Source organism: Thamnophis elegans, chromosome 6 (genome assembly GCF_009769535.1).
Source record: "Thamnophis elegans isolate rThaEle1 chromosome 6, rThaEle1.pri, whole genome shotgun sequence".
NCBI classification, from domain to species: domain Eukaryota; kingdom Metazoa; phylum Chordata; class Lepidosauria; order Squamata; family Colubridae; genus Thamnophis; species Thamnophis elegans.
The window spans coordinates 22,454,940-22,477,907 of NC_045546.1; the positions used below are offsets into that span (position 1 = coordinate 22,454,940).

The 22,968-nt window shown below is 43.0% G+C and overlaps 1 protein-coding gene across 1 annotated transcript; it reads left to right on the forward strand.

The window, feature by feature from the left end:
* Positions 1–3,882: 3,882 nt before the first annotated feature.
* On the forward strand, positions 3,883–15,459 carry LOC116509849 (ras-like protein family member 11A; the record flags this gene model as incomplete). Its single annotated transcript, XM_032219129.1, has 5 exons — positions 3,883–4,006; positions 4,466–4,522; positions 5,643–5,722; positions 6,788–7,236; positions 15,447–15,459. Coding segments are annotated over exons 1-5 (723 nt in total), but the record flags the coding sequence as incomplete, so codon positions are not given.
* Between the last annotated feature and the right edge of the window lie 7,509 nt (positions 15,460–22,968).

Consider the following 22,968-nt stretch of genomic DNA (forward strand, 5'->3'; position numbering starts at 1 on the left):
AAACAGGGAAATAGCTCTAGAAGTGCCCGAGAAGAGGACTTAGGTGACTCACTAGAATCCAGAATATGAACATTTCATTCTGTTGAAGAGTTTTCTTCTTTGCCTGTAGAGATTTCTCCCACTCCTCCATTTCTCTGGCAACTGCTAATACATCCCACATTTGTAGCCTCCTAGCATGATTTCTATCGCCAAACACTGAGATCATATTAAAACAATTTAGAATGGAAGCTGGCCAATTATTAGGCTGCATCTCAGAATACGAGTCTCTGTGGATTATGATGTTTGATTTGGATTGATAGTATGATAGCTCCATCCATTTCAGATCTACATTTCCTGAAAAATTCAGTGAAATTTGCTGCCATGAAGTGTGTTTCTCTAGAGGGCTATAGCCTCATTTATTATGATTGGATGTGTGCTTATTATCTTTATTCAGAGGAGAAAATGTGATTCACAATTTTAATCCTTCAGCAAAAACATTAGCTTGGGCAGCAATGTTTAGCCATGTAATGTATCTCTTGTGATATAGGTTTATTATAGAATGAAAGCAATATGATTATGGGCCATCAAGTTGTTGCTCTTTAGGGACCACACATTTAGATTTTCTACATATTGTGGCCTATCAGCCGCCGGCCCCTTTAGCAGCCAAATCAGAGAAGGAGGAGGTGTGGGAGTCAGGGTCAGCATCAAGGCAACCTGACAGCTCCGAAGGGGAAGAGGGAATGGAGCTGGCAGAGAGACAGAAGCGGAGCTTGGGCCGTCCATCAGCCCTCAGATGGAGAGTCACAACGAAGATGATATGAACTGGCACACTTGGTGCACTGTATTTGAATTCAATGTTGCAACTGTTCAGTCAGCTTTACTGACCACAGTTATACTTCAAAAGGTTGGGGCTGCTCTCTTCAGAATTTTTTGAATGAAATACAATCTCCTCAAGTCAAAGAAAGCCCTGTTTTACAAATTTTAGGATAATATGGACATATGGAGCAGATTTTAATGGCAGTTTCCTCTCTCCATCAGGAATGAGCCATGTTGACACAGTAGTTAAGAGTGCAGTACTGCAGACTACTTCTGCTGATTGCTGGCTGCCTGCAATTTGACAGTTCAAATCTCACCAGGCTCAAGGTTGACTCAGCCTTCCATCCTTCCAAGGTGGGTAAAATGAGGACCCAATGTTGGGGGCATATATGCTGACTGTAAACTGCTTAGAGAGGGCTATAAAGCACTGTAAAGCGGTATATAAGTCTAAGTGCTATTGCTATATTGCTACATCTCCACACCATATCAATGGCAGAAAAACAAACTGTGTGATCATGCCAAGATGCAAAGAAGTTACAAGCAGGAGAAAGGTAGTTGTGTTTCCCAACTTTCATCAACTGGAGTGTTACACATATCTTTTGAACAAAGCCATGTACTCCTGTGGGTCAGGTGGGATATACTTTGCAGTAATGGGCAAACGCCCTGCCAGAAGCATCTGCAAACAAGAGAGGAGAAAAAGATGAAATGCCCATCTTTCAAGAAAGTGCCAGCAATAGCTCTATGCCACCACTGTGTAGAGGATCAATAGACTCACAACAAAGATGATATGATCTGGCACACTATATCAGAATTCAATGTTATAACCTTTCAGTCAGCTTAACTTGTGATATCAGTTCACCTGATACCACAATCAGCAATAATTCAACTACAAGCAAGGTTTTAAAATAATCTTTTAATTATTCATTTCATTACTGATCTGGCTGATTGTATTCTGATTGTATACAATTTATTTTAATAAATTTTAATTTTAATTGTAACCCAGCCAAAGTCGCTTAGGAGTAAGTGGCCTATAACTACATTGATTATGTGTTTATTATTATAAAGGAAGGCTCTTTATTCAGAAAAGTGTCTTGTAGATTTATTTTTCAAAAACTCACTTTTGTCCTTTTTTTTGTGATTCGATTTTTACCAAATAAACGGTGCCACTGAATAATGTATATAGGCTTTCACATTCATGTGAAAAACATGGAAACTGAACTGTCTTTTTAAAAACAAATTTACATATGCTGTTTCATTTTAGATATTTTTATTAGAATGTTTTTATGTTTCTTGATCTGGATTTTTCTTTTATAAAACTAAGTTATAAACCTATTCTAATGAACATATAAAGAAAATATGGTCATCATATTTATAAATTAAATTAAGTAAACAGGGATTGTCCCATTCCAATATACATAATTACTTTTGGAATCCGTTTGATAAGGTTTTGCTAGTAGGTGGCAGAAAAATGCTTTTGTGAATGACCTTCAATTTTTATTCAACCCCTCCCAGTAAAATTCTGCTTGCATGAATGCATTACTATGCCTTTAATTCCCATACGAATGGTATTATGAGTAACCACTCTTCCCTCCACACATACACCCCCCAGGCCTCTTAAAGCTGTGCCTACTATTGTTTCCATGGCAATTACACTATTTGCAATGTTGATGTACAACTTCAAAGCAATGTAAGCTTTGCAAGGATGCTGCCTTTATTCAGACTCTCAGGGAAATTAGATAAAAGATGGAAATGAAACGTTTTGAAGATTACCTGTGTGACACATCTCTGCACCTGGCAAAAGGCACTCCTCTTAAAAAACACAGAAGAGTCATTCTAAAGTAAGCTATACCTTCTCCTCCTTTAAAAAAAAGCGGATGAAATCGATGACAGAAAACACAGTAAAATCACTCTGCTAAACAAATAATTCCCTCACCATTCAAACCTCAAACCATTCACTAGGGCTGCATTACTATTAGTATTAGTCTTCTCATCCTTCCTATCACCCATCTCCTCCCACTTATGACTGCAGGACTGTAACTTTGTTGCTTGTATCCTTACGATTTATATTGATATTGGTTGTTTCCTGATTGCTTATTTATACCCTATGTACCTTCTTATGTATCATCGTACCTTATGATTCTTGACGAATTTATTTTTTAATGTCTTTTTATGTATACTGAGAGCATAAGCACCAAAGACAAATTCCTTGTGTGTCCAATCACACTTGGCCAATAAAGAATTCTATCTAATCTATCTATCTATCTATCTATCTATCTATCTATCTATCTATCTATCTATCTATCTATCTATCTATCTATCATCTACCTACCTACCTACCTACCTACCTACCTACCTATCATCTATCATCCATCCATCCATCCATCCATGTATGTATGTATCTATCCATCCATCCACCCACCCACCCACCCACCAATCTAACATTACCGGTGAGGTCCCCATAGATAAGCAACAGAACGCGCAAACAAAACGGGTCACAATTTCGCACCCGAAGCTTCATTCATTCATTTCAATGCGAATTGGAGAGCGAGCGATGCTTACTACACGGGAGAAAACCTAAACGGGGCCGAGGATGCAATCCCACCCATTTCACAGTAAGGAAAAAAAAAGGAAATTCGTTTGTTGTTTTCGGAACATTCACTCCACCGGAAGCCAGAGCCCAAATACCGCAAAATAAAACCCGGCTTTTACGATGCACCGGTGAAATCCTCGGGCAGACTGTCCCCATTAGCCCGCCTGCCCTCCCGCTATCTCTCGTCCATCGCCAGCTATGTCTATTGTCTAGGTCTGCTGGTACTGGGAACGGAGGCGTGCGTACAGCTGATCGCCCTTGTGCGTACGCAGGGCCGGGGCTTCCCAAGGAGGGGCGGGGGTGGAGGTGGCGCTTTGTCGCAATTGGGCTTGACTTTAAAAGCGCCGCGCAATCCGCGGTTCCCCGGCAGCTGCAGCAGGGCTTCGCTTGGAGGCGGCGCTGGTTCCTCGCCTCCGCGCTTTGCATGTGTTTTGGGGCCACTCCTGCCGCCGATCCCGTTATTTCTCTTGCTGGGGCTGGAGGGCTGGCGTTTTCCCATGCGGTTCTCGTCGATCATGTCCCAACCTTATCTTTTAGCGCCCATCCAAGAATGCCCCGCCGAGTTCCTGGTCAAGGAGGTGAAATTGGCGGTGCTCGGAACAGGGGGCGTGGGGAAGAGCGGTAAGTGCCGCGGAAGCGAGTTCGGCTGGGCTGCTTGGGGATCTGGGTGGGCGAAGGATCCGGCTGGGTGATTGAGATCGGGGCAGAGGAGAGAAGATGGAAAAACGATGCTCTACTCTAGAAATAATAAAATGAGGATGCTCTGTGTGGAAGCCGGGAAAAGGTGGGAATGTTGGAGGGGAGGAAACCCTTGATAAGTGAAGTCCTGTCTACCGTCCCCATCGCAATGCCGTCCACATATGGTGGAATGCAACGCCCATCAGCCGGTGAATGAAAATCCAGCTGTCTGGGAGGACTTTGGGATGGGCGCATAGACTGGTTGGGTGGCTTAAAGAGCTCCTTTTTCAAGCAGAACATCAACTACTCTTGGGTTAAGCAGAAAATTCCTCCACGCTTCCACAGGCATCAAAGCTGTTCATTTGGTTTTCTCATCGAGATTCTCTCTCTTTCCCCCCGCAGCCATGATTGTACGGTTCCTCACCAAAAGGTTTATTGGAGACTATGAACCCAACACGGGTGAGTTTTCTTCTTAAAGATTCTCCCTTTCCACAAGCCAGTTGTGAGGTCTGAGGGAGGGCAGCATCATTTTATGCCATAAGGAATCTGCTTTGGCCACCCTTCCTTTAGGGACTTTTTCAGTGGCTGAGACACTGAGCTTGTCGATCAGAAAGGTCGGCAGTTTGGCGGTTCGAATCCCTAAGCGCTGCATAACCGAGTGAGCTCCCGTTACTTGTCCCAGTTTCTGGCAACTAAGCAGTTTGAAAGCATGTAAAAAATGCAAGTAGAAAAAATAGGAACCACCTTTGGTGGGAAGGTAACAGCATTCCGTGCGCCTTCGGCATTTACTCATGCCGGCCACATGACCACAGAGACGTCTTCGGACAGTGCTGACTCTTTGGCTTTGAAAGGGAGATGAGCATCGCCACCTGGAGTTAGGAACGGCTAGCACATATGTATGTGCAAGGGGAACCTTCACCTTTAAAAAACGTGGGAATGCAGGTGTTTTCCCATCTAGCCTCCTAGAAAGAAGGGGAAAGAAGAAACAAGGCTCTGAAAGCTATTTACCAACCAGCTAAAGCTCCAGAATCCCATTCTGAAGCTTGATCTTAACATTACACTGCATTGATTTTTCTGCATAAATTGGGAAGAAGGTTGGGGGACTGTCTGTACTCAATGATTTTTTTTGGAGGGGGAGAAGGTTTATAGGGGCTAGGGGGACTGCACTCAATGTTTTGGGGGGGGTAGTTGAACAAAAACAGCAGCAGGTGGTGATCTGAAGTGGGGATGGGAGTTTCCTTCCCTTCCCCCAAGACTTGGGTGGAATTTAAGAAATTTTGGTCACATGTTTAATTAGTGTTTAGGATTTGCACCAGTTTTCAGATGTTCCACAATTCAAAATGGGGACCGATTGCTACCAGTATAATTGTTGGCAGTCATATTCTGGTGCGTGCGTGTGTGTGTGTGTGTGTGTGTGTTAAGGACCCCAATCAGTATTGGGTTCCTGGACTTCTGACCTCTGGGGTGTCATGGGCCAACATGAAGGAGACCAGTAGTTGTTCTATTTCCTCTAGGTTATTTCTTGCCACCAATATAAGTACAAGTTTCTTACTCGCTTCTTTCATGTTCATTTTTCCAGGGAATCTATATTCAAGACTTGTTCATATAGAAGGTGACCAAACGTTTCTGCAGATCCAAGACACACCAGGATGCCCGGAGGTACAAAATAATCTTAAAAATATGTTGGTTCTGATGGTCAAATGGGATTTGCTTCTCTCAATGTTACAGAAACACGTTGGGCTCTTCATATTTGCATATTTATTCATTTTATTTTCATTTGCTCGCTGCTTCCAATTACTTTTAATGAAGGGAGAACAAATGTAGGAAAAGCTGATTAGTCTTTAATATGCAGTCATCCTGCCTCATTTATTCAATATTTCTTGCTGCTTAAAGCAGTGTTCTGCCATTAAAGATTCTCAACTTATGACAGTAACTGAGTCAGGCAATTATGGTCATAAGTTCTGACGCTAGTAAAATTGCTCATCAGCTACTAGACCCGATTTTATCACCTTTTTTGCAGTGGTCATTATGTGAACACATTGGTTGTTGAATGAAGGCTGTGGTCATTAAGCAAACCCAGGTTTGCTATGGGGTGTTTTCTTCTGGAAATAAAAAATAAATATTAGTGTCCAGAAATAAATAGGTAAATTGTGGTTAGATGACCATGGAGCAAATGTGGACTGGTTACCACATGCCTAAAATTCTGTTATGTGACCACTGGGGTTTGGCAGCAGGGGGAGGCACTGGATATTGTAACTTTAGAATTGGGATGAAGTAGCTTTGGGGGTGGGAAATGTTGTAACTGTGACTGGTTGCTAAATGACCAATTGTAAGTAGAGGATTACCTGTAACAAACAGTCAGGAAGTCAAATATGATCACTGCCAATAGTTTTAGTAGCTCTCAGAACTTTCAGTCTGAAATATGATGGTCAAGGTTGAACACTGAATAGTTGAACTGTGAGATGAACTTCTTTATCAGAAGTCTTCAAACTTGGCAACTTTAAGTCTTGTGGACTTCAACTCCCAGAATTCTCTAGAATTCTCCCAGAATTCTCCAGCCAGCTATGCTGGAGCTATGCTGGCTGGAGAATTCTGGGAGTTGAAATCCACAAGTCTTAAAGTTGCCACGTTTGGGGACCCCTGTTCTTTATTGAAACTATGTCAGCAACTGAAACCTTTTCTGTTCTTTATAAATGTATGCAAATAATCATTCCTTCTTTTCAGATCCAAGAAGACTTACCGCAAGCGCTAGATTCAGTTTCTGGTTGTCTCAAGTGGGCAGATGGTTTTCTCTTGGTCTACTCAATTACTGACCGTCATAGCTACCAGTTCATTCGGCCACTTTTTCTACACATCCAGAAGATTCGCCCTGACTCAAAAACCCCAGTCATCATTGTAGGGAACAAAGGGGATTTGATGCATTCTCGCCAGGTTGCAGCAAATGATGGCCTACAGTTGGCCAATGAGCTGGGTGTTGTGTTTCTGGAAGTCTCAACGAGTGATAACTATCAAGGCGTATGCGATGTCTTTCAATACCTTTGCAAAGAAGTTAGTAAACAGCACAGTTACGGCAGCCGAGACAAAAGAAGGTCATCCATCATCCCGCGTCCCAAATCTCCAAACGTGCAAGACCTCAAGAGACGTTTCAAACAGGCTCTTTCATCCAAAGTGAAATAGACTTTGAAATGGCCTTTGTTCAAAACTGTTTTATTAATTACACCTTTATAAGAAGATTTTTATTTTTGTACTGATGCTGTTGTTATCTATCTAGATAAAAATATACAACATCCTTGGAATTACTTTCATATGAATTTTTCTTCCTCCCCTACCTATTGCAACAAAATAAAATAAAATGATTGAATTAAAGCTATATTTCTGTTCCATTAGAGATTTACTTTTTAAATAAGGCAAGGGAACTATTTATTTACCAGATTTATGCCTCGACTTTTCTCCAGGAGCTCAAGGCACTCTTTTTCAATAATAACCAATAGGTCACTCAAAAGAGTTTCCATTAAAGGGGAATATTTATAGCTCCGGTGTAAAATCATGCATTTTGGAATTATCAGAATTTGACAAGTTATAATTCTATAATTGTAGCAGTTAAAGCATTGAAAAAAGAGGAAGACCCAAATTTTAATCACCGTCAGCCATGGAAACCCTCTGAACTTGCTTGTTTTCTTCTAGACGTTTCATTATCCAAACTAGCTAGTTTGAATAATGTGAAATTTATAGGGATTAAAATCTTACTCACTGACCTGTGGTGCATATTTTATAGATTATTCAATGAGCTATATAGTATCTATTGGCTTCATTTATAGGGCAATTTTGTTATATTTGTGCAGTAGCTCAGTCTTTCCTAAAGGGAAGATTAAAAAGGTTACTTTTTATTTATTTTTTAATGTGCCCCATGACAATGGAACTAACATAGAAACAAAGCCAGTGGACAGATGAGTGTGCAAAATTACTAAATGTAAATATATTACCCAGGAATAAATTCCATGAATCAATAATATTTTTAGTAGATTTGTAGCGTATACGGAATATTATTCCCATTGTTGCTGGTTGATTTCACTGAAATCTAATGCCTTATCTATTTTATTTTGCTTTAAACATCCATGTTCATCTATCAGGTTTTCTAGATAGCCTCTGGAAAGACTTTATCCTTAAATCTAATCTTACCAGGAATATAAGAAGCTGTCTGGTGCAAACTCAGGCTTCTTTTTAACCATGATTTGATGAAGTCATTATTATAATTGAGTATGCACTTAATATGAAAACCATAAACTACAGCAGATAAATAGCCTGCTTTGAAAAAGAGAATATTTTGTTTTGCCTCAATATGTTGGAATATCCATCTTGCCAAGCCATTGGTGTTTCTAAACCACAGTGTTATAGATTGCCATTATCTGTTATTCAGTCAGTGTTTTCTTCTTCCACTCATGTCCTAGAACTGTGTGAATACTGAATCAGTGCTTTATTTTTCTAGCTCAGCATTTTCAACATCTGCTCTTGCAGCAAGTGTAATTTCCAAATGTGTTGGAATACTCATCTTCCCTAGACAACCTGCTGCCTGGGATAATAGGAATTAATCTAATATAGCTGGGTTAGAAGAATAACAGAGTTGGAAGAGACCTTGGAGGTCTTCTAGTCCAACCCCTTGCTTAGGCAGGAAACCCTACACTACTTCAGATGAATGGTTATCCAATCTCCTCTTAAAAACTTCCAGTGTTGGAGCATTCATAACTTCGGAAGGCAAGTTGTTCCACTGATTAATTGACATCTAGATAGACAAACTGGCTCCATATGCTGCTCAATTATATTCTTAGAATCCTTAGGAGACATGGCCAATTATTGCTGTCTGGAATTATGGAAATTAGAGTCTAATATATTTGGATGCTGATGATGAGAACTTTAATTCAGCAACATCTGCAATGCTGTAGGTTGTCTACATTGGACCAGTGGTGGGATTCAGCCAATTTGCACCACTTCGGGAGAACCGGTTGTAAACTTTCTGAACAGTTTGGCAAACTGGTTGGAAAAATCATTAGGGCAGAGAACCGGTTGTTAAATTATTTGAATCCGACCACTGTATTGGATTATACTAAAAAGCAGAATCTGTTCAAAGTATCAGATAGGAATGATTTTGTAGAAGATGAATAAACTAAGCACGATGGCAGGGGCAAATGCACCATTAGTTTGGAGTTGCTACACTTCCACAAGAGACCCAACTCCCTATGAATGCCATTGACCCTTATTTAGTGCCAGTTTGGTTCGACTATTAGTAGATCAGATTCTTGTCTATAAGTTGCATATAATAAACGTTTAGTGCTTTGAACTCAACTTCTGTTCTAGGTTACTTGCTTCTGACAGATTCTACAGTGTCTTTGACAGTAGACAATCCATACCCCACTGTGTCATTGTTCCAGGGATATTTCCTTATCTAAACAAAAGAATGGCAATAGTTGGGGGGGGGGAAAGAAGTGGGAGTGGGAGCGACTTCCAACTTCTTGGTGGCCTGCACATTGAGTTTCCTGGTGAGAAGTTGGCAGGCATCATTAAAAAAATCTTTCCTTTCTTGGGGCAGTGTGGGTCAAGAAGAAGGTAGGGAGGGGGTCACAAGGGTATGTGAGAGGTGTGCTGGGGCATGATGTGGTTTGAGTACACAACAGATGCTATGCAGGTCAGGGAATGCATGCGGGAGGGGTAGTCAAGGATGTGGGTGCATAAGAGGTAGAGCAATAGCAGTTAGACTTATATACCACTTAATAGGGCTTTCAGCCCTCTCAAAGCGGTTTACAGAGTCGGCATATTGCCCCCACAATCTGGGTCCTCATTTTACCCACCTCGGAAGGATGGAAGGCTGAGTCAACCCTGAGCCGGTGAGATTTGAACCGCCGAGCTGCAGAACTAGCAGTCAGTTGAAGTGGCTGCAGTACTGCACCCTAACCACTGCGCCACCTCGGTAGAGGTAGAGCATGGGTTAGCGAAGGTGTATGGTAGGATAAGGATTTGGTAGTGGTGTGCAAGATGTGCGGCATGAATCAGGAAAGACACCCGGCAACTGCATAGATCAGGGAGAGTGCTTGGGGGATGGCATGGGTCAGGGAAAGGGTGTGAGGGTACCCCAAAGGTGGTGCATGGGACAGGGAAGGCATTCAGGTGGGTGGCATAGATCACGAAAGGCACATGGGGGATGGCACAGGTATGGCAGTGAATGTGGGAGTTGGCACAGGCTTGGAAGGTGCACAGGGTTCCCTTCCCTTCCCGTAGCCAGGTGAGCAGTTGCTGCTTGATGGGGGAAGGAAGTGAGGGATTGCAAGACTGGCTAGGAAACTGCCCCAGAATGTTGAAAATGAAAATCACATGACTTCACCAGCAGTCCAGCATCATAGCAACAGCCAATTGCATGGAAGTAGCCACTATTTCCCCAAATTTCATTCCCTTGGGAGTCATGGGTCCCAAATAACTACTGTATTTTTCAGACTATAAGATGCACTGGTGTATAAGACGCACCAAGATTTCAAAGAGGTGAGTCAGGGAAAAAGGGTTTTGTCCTCCCCGGCCCCCAGGTGCACTCTGCAGGCTTCAGCAGGGCTTGGGGAAGGCAAAAATGCCCCCATTTTTCACCAAAACCAGGGCATTTTTCCTTCCCCCAGCCCTCCTGAAACCTGCAGAGTATTTCTGGGGGGTGGGGAAAGGAAAAAAACACCCTCGTTTTGGCAAAAAATAGCCAATTTTTCACAAAAATGGGATGCAGGGCAGGGCTTTGGCAGCCAAAAATAGCTGTATTTGGTGTATAAGATGCACCAACATTTCCACACCCTTTTAGGGGGGAAAAGGTGCATCTTATACTCCAAAAAATACTGTAACATTCCGTAAGTTATCTCATTCATAATGATTTAAAATTTGTTCTCCTGTGATACATTGTTTTGCCCAGTGGAAGCTCATGACAATTAGATTTTCAATAGTATATAAATGTCTAAGATTAAATATAAATCTATTTGCATTATCAACAAAGTCGATGTATGTAATTAGCCGCCCGGAGTCCTCCAGGAGTGGGCGGCATACAAGTTTAATAAACAACAAATTAACAATTTTTTATAGGAGATGATATTTTACAATAGTATATCATGGTATATATAGTTAGTCAAATAGTATTATTAATTTCCCAACCAAATCCTTGGTTTTCTTTGTTGTTGTATGAATCATTGAGTTGAATGATAAACTCAGAGAATTAACCGACAGTCATTCCTGTCATGGTTTCTTAAAGCTAGTCTATTGCAATGTATTTATATAGGGCTGTTTTTTTAAAAAGAATTTGGAAATGCCATTGATACCATCTTCTCTCTTACTGGTAAAGGATTTCATCCAACCAACTTTTCCAGTAAATTTGTAGTTTTCAGATCTACGTGCTGATTTTAATCTCTTGAAGCCTTCATGATGGGATTCTCAACAATCATCAAGACTGCCTCTTTCAAGTAGAACTAACTTGCTCCATATGGTTAACTCAGAAAGCAAAACTTAAAATCTTATTGTAGGAAGTTAGCACCCAGCCCTCTTCTAGAAGAATGAAATATCCTAGGAAATATTGAAAAGGCAGAATATTATATTTCCCTGGATAAGAAACAGAGAAAGATGTTTTTAGGCAGGAAACAGACTCATTCTTAATAGACCGCACCTTTGCCAATGGGTCATTAAAAAGCCTGGGCCAGTCTATTCTACATAACTAAGATCTCCCACGTTCAGCTCCAGGGTGATGGGATTAAGGCATTATAGTATTAGCCTATACTATAATGCCTTAATCCCATCACCCTGGCTATACTATAACTACAGGGCACCTGGGAAGAAGCAATGCTCAACCAAACTTGGACTCAAAACACAGCCTAGAGAGTTGTCCCTGCATGGCCCCATGGGAGTCTGACAACCAATCAGAATACATTTCTTAGACAGGAACAGGAAACAGAGACGTGGGGCCAAACAGAGAATATAAAAAATCCAGGAACTCTCAGCAAGCCCTTCTCTCTCTTTTTCTGCTTCACCCAACATGTTGAAGCATGTGATCGCCTTTTCCCTCAGGACCTCAAACTATGTGGTCCTGTCCACCATTAAAATCATTTTTCCAAGCAGTCTCTATGTTTCCAGTGCCTTTTTCCCCACTTGGAACTGAACCCAGAAGGACATTTCTTCCAATATTACCACATAGGAAGGCTCTGGAGGCAGGTCCCTCCGCCCTTCCACACACACACACACACACACCCGTTGTAACCCTTCCCTTTGGCATCCCTATCCTGGAAAGACTGTAAAAACAAGATGTCAGGCACCACTCCATTCCATAATTAGGAAAGAAGACTAAAAGACTCCATGGTTGGAAATCAAAAGTACTTTTACTAATTATAAATGGTAAGCGAGCAGTAGCAAAGCAAAGTCTGCTTAATTTGGCGCGAAAGCAATTGATATATAGAATAGCCCGTTTCCCCCCCCCTTAGGATCAAAGCTCCAGTCCAATCATAAGTCCTTCAAGTGTCAGGTGTGAGATAACTTCAAAAAGACAGGCCGAAAGATGGAATGTCGAGGCCGTTGAGGCAGGCGGGAAACACAGACGCATGCGCAATCCCAACGCCTGGCACATCCTAGAACATTCCTCCAGCACATCAATTAACCCCTCCCAATTACAAGCCCCCCCCTTCCCGTTTCATGGCAGCTGAAGCAACAGCAAGGCAGAAGCTGACATCCGGCCGTCCCCCGGAAAAAAGGCTGTCAGGCCTGGAAAAAAAAAGAAACAAAACAGACAAACGACAAAACACAAAAAGAAGAGGGAGGGGAGAAAAGTCAAGGCTTGTCGGGATAAGAAGCATAAAATTTCTGTAGCAGACGGGGAGCACGAACGTGGGATTTATCAACCCATTCCGTGTGGGAGGGGGGAAAGTGCTTCCAAGCTACCAGGTATTGGATGCGATTACGGTGCCTGCGGGAATCAAGAATTTCATGAACTTCAAAATGATGTTCCCCATCAATCAGCAACGGAGCAGGTGGAGGTTCATCTGGGGGGCGTAAGTGGGAAACCCGAACAGGCTTGATGAGGTTGATGTGGAACACCGCGTGGATTCGGTTGAGGTGTTTGGGCAATTGTAAACGAACAGAAACAGGATTGATGACTTTCACAATAGGGAAAGGGCCAACATACTTGGGTCCCAATTTCTTAGATTTCTGTGTAGTGTGCAAGAATTTCGTGGACAAATACACCAAATCCCCAATGCGGTATTCATAGGGCTGAGAGCGTTTCTTATCGGCTTGCTTCTTATGGGCCTTATGGGCAGCGTCCAAAGTGGAAAGAGTCAGAGGCCAAATGCGACGGAGACGCTCACTCCAGTCCGCAACTGAAGGAACCTGTGGTTGGGCAGTAGGCAATTCGGGAATAGGAACAAAATCTTGGCCGTAAACGACCCGAAAAGGGGTGAACCCCGTGCTGGAGTGAACCGAGTTGTTGTAGGCCACCTCAGCATGTGGCAACAAGTCGACCCAATCGTCTTGTTGATAATTGATGAAACAACGTAAATATTGCTCAAGGACGGAATTTGTACGTTCACAGCCGCCATTAGTCTGAGGATGGTAGGCGGAGCTAAGGCCCTGGGCGGACCCAATGCGTTTGAGAAATTCCTTCCAAAAAGTAGATGTAAATTGGACCCCACGATCGGAGATAATACGGTCGGGAACCCCATGCAGACGGTAGATGTGTGAAAGGAACAGTTTAGCCAGTGCCTTGGCGGAAGGAATTTTGTGACAAGGCACGAAATGAACTTGCTTAGAAAACAAATCAGTGACCACCTAGATGACGGTATGCCCCTGGCTTTCGGGAAGCTCAACAATAAAGTTCATAGAAATCTCCTTCCAAGGGGCAACCGGGCGAGCGACGGACTGGAGTAATCCTTGAGGTTTCCCGGGCGGTTTTTTGGCGGTAGCGCAAACTGGGCAACTGGCCACATAAAGTTCAATGTCCTTTTTTAAAGAGGGCCACCAGAATTGTCTCTTCACGAGGTGCAAAGTTTTTACGAACCCAAAATGACCCGCCAATCTGGAGTCATGAGCGCGACGAAGGATGACCAGACGTAGGGACGCGGGGATGTATAATTTAGCACCAATCCACGGTAGATCGTCCCGCATGGTGCACTCGTTCCGATGGTTCAGAAACCAGTCGTCTTGAGGAAGAGCTTTTTTAAGGTCAGAAAGTAGATCTTGAGGCACTTCCCTCTGAGCTTGGGTCTGCTGACGTGTGAGTACCGGAGCTGCCAGGAGCGGTTGAACGATACTCAGTTTAGAGCAATTATATTGAGGTAATCGGGACAAAGCATCCGCCATGAAGTTCTTTCCGCCCGGGATATACTTTAGAGTGAAATTGAAACGGTTGAAATATTGGGCCGATCGCATCTGTTTGGGGGAGAGACGACGAGGCGTTCGCAACGCTTCCAAGTTCTTGTGATCAGTCCAAACCTCAAATGGGTGTTTAGCGCCTTCTAGGAAATGGCGCCAAGTAGCGAGGGCCCAACGGACGGCGAAAGCCTCCTTCTCCCAAACCGCCCAACGCCGCTCCGTGTCAGTGAGTTTACGGGAGGTGTATGCGCAAGGCTGCAAGTTACCTTGGTCGTTGGCTTGCAGCAGAATGGCCCCTACGGCGACATCACTGGCATCAGCCTGGACGACGAAAGGCCGGTCGAGATCAGGATGCTTAAGAACTGGTTCAGCGGCAAAAAGGCGTTTAAGTTTCTCGAATGCCGCTTGGCATTCCATGTTCCAGTCTAAAGGCTTATTAGGTTTAGGCTTCGGGTCGCCTTTCGTCTTGAGCAAATTAGTAATAGGGAGGGCAATCTGAGCAAAAGAGGGAATGAATTGACGGTAGAAATTAGCGAAACCCAAAAATTTTTGCAATTGCTTACGAGTTTTGGGCGCGTCCCATTCAGTGACCGCCTTCACTTTTTCTGGGTCCATTTCAATGCCATCAGGGGAGATGCGGTAGCCCAGATAGTCAATTTTAGATTGGTGAAACTCACACTTAGACAATTTAGCATAAAGGTCAGCGGCACGGAGTTTTTTCAGAACAGTGCGCACCAGATTGACGTGGTGGTCGTAACTGCGAGTATAAATGAGGATATCGTCCAGGTATACGATAACGCCCTTGTAGAGATGATCGTGCAAGATTTCATTAATAAGTTGCATGAAAACAGCAGGAGCCCCTTGTAGGCCAAAAGGCATAACCCGGAACTGGAAGCAACCAAGAGGGCAGTTGAAAGCAGTCTTCCATTCGTCCCCTTCCTTAATGCGTACTCTATAGTAAGCTTCTCGCAAGTCCAATTTAGTGAAAATGCGGCCCTTCCCTAGCTGTGCCAACAAGTCCTTCATCAATGGGAGTGGGTAGAGGTTCTGAGTTGATACAGCGTTAAGATTTCTAAAATCACAGCATAAGCGAAGAGAACCATCTTTCTTTTCACGAAACAGTACAGGGGCAGCCACTTTGGGTCGAGCCGGTTCAATGAAACCACGTTTCAAATTTTTGTCAATGAAAGAACGCATCTCCTCCATTTCCCTGGGCGACATGGAGTAAATCCGGGGTTTAGGGAGCTTAACCCCGGGTAAAATGTCTATGGAGCAATCAGTAGGCCTGTGGGGGGGCAGAATGTCCGAAGATTGTTCGCTGAAGACGTCCTTAAGATCCAGATATTCCTTCGGAATTTTCTCCTCCCCTGCAATCCTCTCCTGCCCTCTAGCGGCCACTTCCGGAACGTCAGTGATAGGTTGGTCCGGAGAGCCCTCTCCCACTGGAGGCACCTTCGAGCGAACGCGTAAGCGGCCTGTCCGCCAATTTATGTGAGGGTTCCACTTCCGGAGCCATGGGATGCCCAAAATGAGTGGCCTGTCCATGCCAGGTGCGACCACAAAAGAGATTAATTCAGTATGGGTACCCATCCTCATTTCCAAAGGCTCCGTAAAAAAAATGGGCGCCCCCCCCCCCCCGCAATTGATCCATCAATTTGGCAAAATACAATTGGGGTCTTCAAAGTGCGCAATTTGAGGCCTAATTTCTCCACCATGGCTGGGTTGATCATGGATCGGGAACAGCCGGAATCAAGTAAGGCCAGGAGGGTGGCAGGTTCCCCCTCAGGAGGAACTTTTAATTCAATAGGGATTAGCAGGGGCCCCTTGTTTGAACTCACCCAGTGAGGCGATGTGTCGTCATCTGAGTCCTCCGAAGAAGAGGAGGTAGCATCCGCGTCTCCCTTTAATGGCTGGGCAAAAGGAGGGGGGTTGGATTCTCCAGCGAAAGCCGATTCCTTCTTCTTCTTTTCAGGGCCTCTGCCAGACTTTTCCTCACGTTTGGGAGGGAGTTGCGCAGAGAGGGGTAATTTAGCACGGCATTCGGGGGCGGTGTGCCCTAATTTGCCACAGCGAAAACATGTTAAAGGCCTGGAGAGGCCAGAAGGGGGCCCCCTCGCTTCACTTCGTCGTTTGAAAAGTGATTGAGTGGCTGGAGGGGGGAGGGACTTGGCAGCCCTCTCCTTCCGCTTCCTTCTTTCCTCTTTAGCATAACGGAGACGGGTTAAGTCGAGTTCAGCGTCCGCTGCATGCTCAAACCAAGTGATTAAACGTCTAGGCAGGTTACGATTGACACATTGCTGATAAATGTCTTCATTCAATCCTTCAGCAAATCTGTCCAGTAGAGCGTCCTCCCCCCAGCCTCTCATGTATTGGGAAAGACACTGAAATTCCTGGATGTATTGGGCGACAGGTCTATCGTCTTGTTCAAAGGTTAAAAACTTCAATTTGCTTCGCTTCTCAGTTAACGGGTCATCAAAACGTTGGCGGAAAGCCTCCATAAAGCGGTTGAAATTCCCCAAGAGGGGAGAGCCAGACATATGCAGAGCAGTTGACCATTTAGCAGCCTCATCATCTAATGACAAAAGAACCATTCTGACCCTCATGATGTCAGTTTCAAAGTCTCGGCCATAAATCTCCATGTAATTAAACACCTGCATAAGAAAAGAGGCCAGGCTAGCAGAATCACCCTTGTAACGCACAGGCAAGGGAGGGATTTTAGCCATCCGATGTCTTCGGGGGGGAGGCCCTCCTTGGTCAGCAAAACCTCTAGCTGCAGGGGGTGAAGCAGGCCGAGGGGGAGGGGGAGATGTCGGGCGTGGGTAACGTTGCCAATTTCTCCAGTCTCTTTCCTCCTCCCCCCTTCTTTCCCCCAAATAAGTTTGACCCCAATAATCAGGTAATTCACTCCGCTGGGGTTTTCTCATGGGCCCCTGGAGCTGGTAGCTTCGGCATTCTCCTTCATCGCCTCCCCTTCTTTCCCCAAAGTACCTTTGGCTCCAATAGTCAGGGAATTCAGTTGTCTGGGGTTTTCTCACGGCACCCAGCTCCAGCGAAGGTTGTCTGGGTGGTCTTTGGGTGAGTCCAGCATTCCAGCTTGTCTCTGTCTCTCTTTGTCCCACCGAAGTTGACCATTGGGGTGGGGGGGCAGGTTCAGGCTGGCTGGAAATTTGTAGTTGAAATAAATCTTCGTGTAAGGATAAGTCAGGCGGGCTGGGCTCGTGTAGAGAAAGGTCGGGAGGTCCTACTCCACTGGAATCCGCACCTCCAACGGCCCCCTCCTCCTCTCTGATCAGAGAAGACATTATCTCCCTTCTCGGTAGACGTAAATCTCCTGGAAAGGGTTTCTTTTTGAGACTTTGCTTCTTGTCAGGCACCACTCCATTCCATAATTAGGAAAGAAGACTAAGAGACTCCATGGTTGGAAATCAAAAGTACTTTTACTAATTATAAATGGTAAGCGAGCAGTAGCAAAGCAAAGTCTGCTTAATTTGGCGCGAAAGCAATTGATATATAGAATAGCCCGTTTCCCCCCCCTTAGGATCAAAGCTCCAGTCCAATCATAAGTCCTTCAAGTGTCAGGTGTGAGATAACTTCAAAAAGACAGGCCGAAAGATGGAATGTCGAGGCCGTTGAGGCAGGCGGGAAACACAGACGCATGCGCAATCCCAACGCCTGGCACATCCTAGAACATTCCTCCAGCACATCAATTAACCCCTCCCAATTACAAGCCCCCCCCTTCCCGTTTCATGGCAGCTGAAGCAACAGCAAGGCAGAAGCTGACACAAGACTGTTGTGGGAAACATTTTAGAGTTAATTAACCATATTGGGACTGAGCACCACCAGGTGTTATTTAATTTGTTGTTTTTAACAGCTCTTACCAATTGGCTGTTTAATTGTTTTTAATCATTGGGAATCATATAGGCCCCATGCCCTCATGGCTATATATCAGGGGTGTCAAACTGAAGGCCCGTGGGCCACATCCAGCCCGTGGGGTGCTTAGATCGGGCCTGTGGGACCAGTCGTCTCCTTCACTCAAAAGGTTATAAAGAGGAGGAAAGGTAAAATATTTTATCTTTCTGGCTGGCAGGATTCTGCTACTATAGCCTATGTCAAAAATTTATAGTTCTAGTCTTCCTATGGAGTCAGTTTCTTGATCTGGTCTACCTCTCATAAGGTGATCAAGTAGATTAAGTATGTATTAAAAAAACCACAGAAATTTACACCTCTCTACTTTTATAAATGTATAAAACCATGTGTGCGGAGGTCCTGTGTCATGCCCACTCTGGCCATGCACATCCCAGCCATTTCCACCATGATCACGCCCTCCTGGCCACCTGCCCCCCCTCCGTCCTCCAAGGTTAAACACAACCCTCAATGAAATCAAGTTTGACATCCCTGCAGTATATAAATGTTGTAAATGTAGATAGTCCTCAACTTATAACAGTTCATTCAGTGACCATTCAAAGATATAACGGCACTGAAAAAAAGACTTATGACTGTTTTCACATTTACGACTATTGCAGCATCCCCATAGTCATGTGATCAAAATTCAGATGCTTGGCAACTGGTTCGTATTTAGGATGGTTGTGTCGTGGTCCGCTGGCGACCTGCAAAGCTGGCAACAGAGTCGGACAGTGAGGAGGTTGGGGAGGAACATGGGCCAGTCCTGGAGGCTGGGGAAGGCTCGATGAGGGCTCTGCATCAGAGGCAGAGAGGGAGCCAGGGCCATCTGAGAGCCTCCAGAATCAGACATCAGTGAGGCAGAGGAACAGGAGGAGCCTGTTCCCAGTGCGTGCATGGATAGAGCTGCCAGAAGGCAAGAAGAGTTAAGACAAAAGGGGCGACTTGGGAGTAAGGCTTGGAGGTGATTGGCCCCTCACTTAACAAATGTCTCACTTAGCATCATACATTTTGGGCTCAATTGTGGTTGCAAGTCGAGATCTATCTGTATACAAATCAATACCTACCTTGAATATACATGCACAATCAGATTTCAGCATTGTGGTTATTTTTTAGCCCATTGCATTTTACACAGAATGAACAAAGGAGAATGCATTGCTCGGGCTTCTCATCCTTTTATCAGCAATGTTCAAGGCTTGATTGCCAATCAAATCTCAAGAGATGAAAACATTTTCTAATTTGGGATGCGATGTAGGGTAAAAAAAAAACCTATTCATTTCTGAGTCTTATGTAAAAATAAAGAGCACTGCCTTCCCACACCTCCACAAAGGCAAGTTAGTTATGAAGCAATTCATCTGCTGAAAGAGAGGACTGACTCAGAGGCTTCAGTTCATTGGCTGGCTTCAGGAAAGGACAAAGTTAATACTAAGTAGAAGGAAATGATGCCACTGTTTAAAATTTGTGCCTCCCCTCCCCCATCATACCAAATACTTGCCTGAGAAGATAAAGTGCCCAGATTTCTAGCATCCGTTTGACTTCCATGATTAGGTCTTGCATTAGGATTGGGCCCACAGCAGAGGTGGGTTGTTGCTGGTTCAGCCTGGTTTGGTTGAACCAGTAGTGGAATTCAGGTCTGGGTCGCAGAACCGGCAGTGACCCCGACCTGACGTGCCCCCGAACCGGTTCCCTCACTGCCACTGATGTCGCAGCCATGTTGGATTTTAGTGACTGCACATGCGCACAGAACAATTTCCATTGAATATTGCATGCATTGCGTGCAGGTTGCGAACTGGTAGTAAAACCTGTAGCCACCCATCCCTGGTCCATAGCATGTAAAAACATCAAAGACAAGTTTGCTTGTCCATAGAGGGGGAAAAAAAGTCAGAAATCCAGTATGAACAGATTCCCAGAAAAAAAAATTGCAGATTATAGGCACCATTTGCACTTCAGTCTGAGATGCAGACAACAGACTCACCCCTAGGAGCCTACTTGTATGTTCAACAGTGAAGGGACACAGGGCAGAAAACATCCTGCAGAAAGCATAGCTCCACAACACAGTCCTTTCAGCAGTTCCAAGAAGGCTCCTCACGCATTACTCAGGTGTCCCTGAGGACAGAGACAAACTTCCAAGTGGCCTCAAAAAGAATGCAAACGACCAGCTGTCTGTAAAGAATATAAATCCTTCCATTTCCCACTATCCAGTCAGGGCTGAAGAAGCTTCTTGGATGAGAAGCAAAACGTCTTCAAAGAAAAACAAGGAAGTCCAGTGGCCTCTTGAAAAAGCACCTTTGGGAGAAATCTGAAAAGGTTTTGTTACCCCAAAATGTTCAATAAGAGTGTAAAATTCTTGAGACAGGAGGTGACGTTGCAACGGTATGATGCGCGATCTCAGAGCTCCGAGTCGATTTTTTTTTGCCGCTGGACAGTCCTTTTGGACCTAAACCATCCTGAAGAGACAGTGACAGGGAAGAGTATGTCTTGTTGATCTCAGGGACATCGCAAAGTCCCTGATTGATCCAAGAGAATCTCTTCTTGCCAGTGACAAAAAGCACAGCCAAAAGCTGCTGAAGTTGGGACAGCTACACAACGGGAGGAAAGCAGAAAGAGAAAGTGTCCATTTGGTGAGGAAATTTTATTGTTATAAAAGAGACTGCCCCCCCACCAAATCAAAGCTAAATTAAACTTGCAAAGAAAAGAAAATAAGCAGCAAAATTAGGCTATATTGGACAGTGTGTTATCCTTTTTTTTTCTTTTAGGGAAGAAAATGGAAGTTTTGCAAATATTTCCTACTTTTTAAAGTGAAAGTATTATTTTTTCTTCTATTTCTCTTTTTACCTATGGATTAAATCTTTTTCTTTACTTTTATAATATTGGTTTGGATGGGTTTTTTCTCTTTATTTTGCTCCATTTAAGAATTTTGTTTCTTTTAAGCCTGGAATAAAAGAAGATATAAAAGGAATATGAAGAGGGTAGTAATATCAGAGGGAAAAGAAGTTGCACTGCCACTTGGAGGTTGGAGGTTGAATCCTGGAAATATTGCTTCCTCTTTTGTCTCTTTGATCATTTTGACTTTGCACTTCAAAGGCTTCAGCTTGTTTACAGAAGAGATAAGGAGAAGAACATGGGTTGTTTATGCAGATACTCTTTGGATGTTTCCGTGGCAGCTGGAGAGAGGTGAAAACAAAACCTTGCTTTGAAACTAGAATGGCAGTGTTTATTAGTTGGAAGAATGGCACAGCTCCAAAAAGAAACCATAACATTAAAACAGATTATGTTTGAAATTCAAAAATTATTAGAAACAACAGAGAGAATTGAGAAGAGATTGGAAAATATAGATTGTAATGCAGTGAAATTCGATGGAATAGTTGAAGATATCCAGCAAATGGAAAAAATGGAGGTTAGAGTCCTAAAAACCCAGGGGAGAAATGAACAAAGAAACAAGATAATTGTGGATACTGACAGTGAACTGAGTGTGGTTGGAGATGGAAAGAGTAGAACATGGAAAGGGAAGATAGATGGAAAGGAGCTCTATCCCAGATTTCAAAGTATAGAAGAAGAAAAAAGAGAAGAATTGATGGATTCAAGGAGAGAAACTTTGACAAAAGCACTACTGATAACCAAAGATAAGCTGATTAAAGAAGCTGATGGAGGGTCTCGAGATTTTACAAGATATGTAAAAAGCAACAAGTTGCAAAGAGAAGTCCAAACAAATTTGATTAAGGAAATAACCAGAAGACAAATTCCACAAATGGCAAAAGACATAAGACTGCACTATTACTGGAAAGATACAGGTTGAGATATGAAAACTAATAACAAAATATTAGTCAAATTTAGTTAAAATTAGAGCATTATGTTAAAAATGAAGTGATAATGGTTATAGATAAATAATTGATAATGATAACAATGTACACATATGTATTGGTATGATAAGAGGAAATTTGGTATAAATTCTAAATGGTGATCATGAAACGAAGTTTAGAAACTTTTTTATGTATGAAAGCTTATAATATAAAAAAAGAGTAAGTTAAATTTAATTAAACTAAGACCAAAAAAATATATGAAATGATGACAGATATTGTTAAATAAATGATTGATAATGATAAAAGGGAAATTGGATTTAAATTAAAAACAGTGATTAAGAAAGGAGGTTTAGAAACTTTGTTATTAAACATAATTAATTTTTATTTAGGAAGTGTTATAAAGATGTAATGTTGCTGGATGATATTGAAAATAGATAACGAATGCCATCATGTGGTTTTGCTTTAAATTTTGGAATATTTTATATAAAGGGACGTAAAAACAATTATAGTCATATGAAGATTGAGGTATGATGATAGTATTATATATATATAAATATATTTGATTTAAAATATATAACTTGATATGAATTTTGTAGGTGATGACTGTGGAAGGGATGCATGAAAGCTCTTTGTAACCAATTGACACACTTTTTACAATTTGTAATGGAAGATATTTTTGTGGTGTTTGTTGTGTTTTGTCTGTGTGTTTATTCAAAAATAAAAAATATATATTAAAAAAAAGAGTGTGAAATTCTTCAGACTTTATCCCCACAATGTCGCAAAAGAAAAATATGAAGAGGCAAAAATGTGTGTTAGATATTTCAAACCATGAAGTCT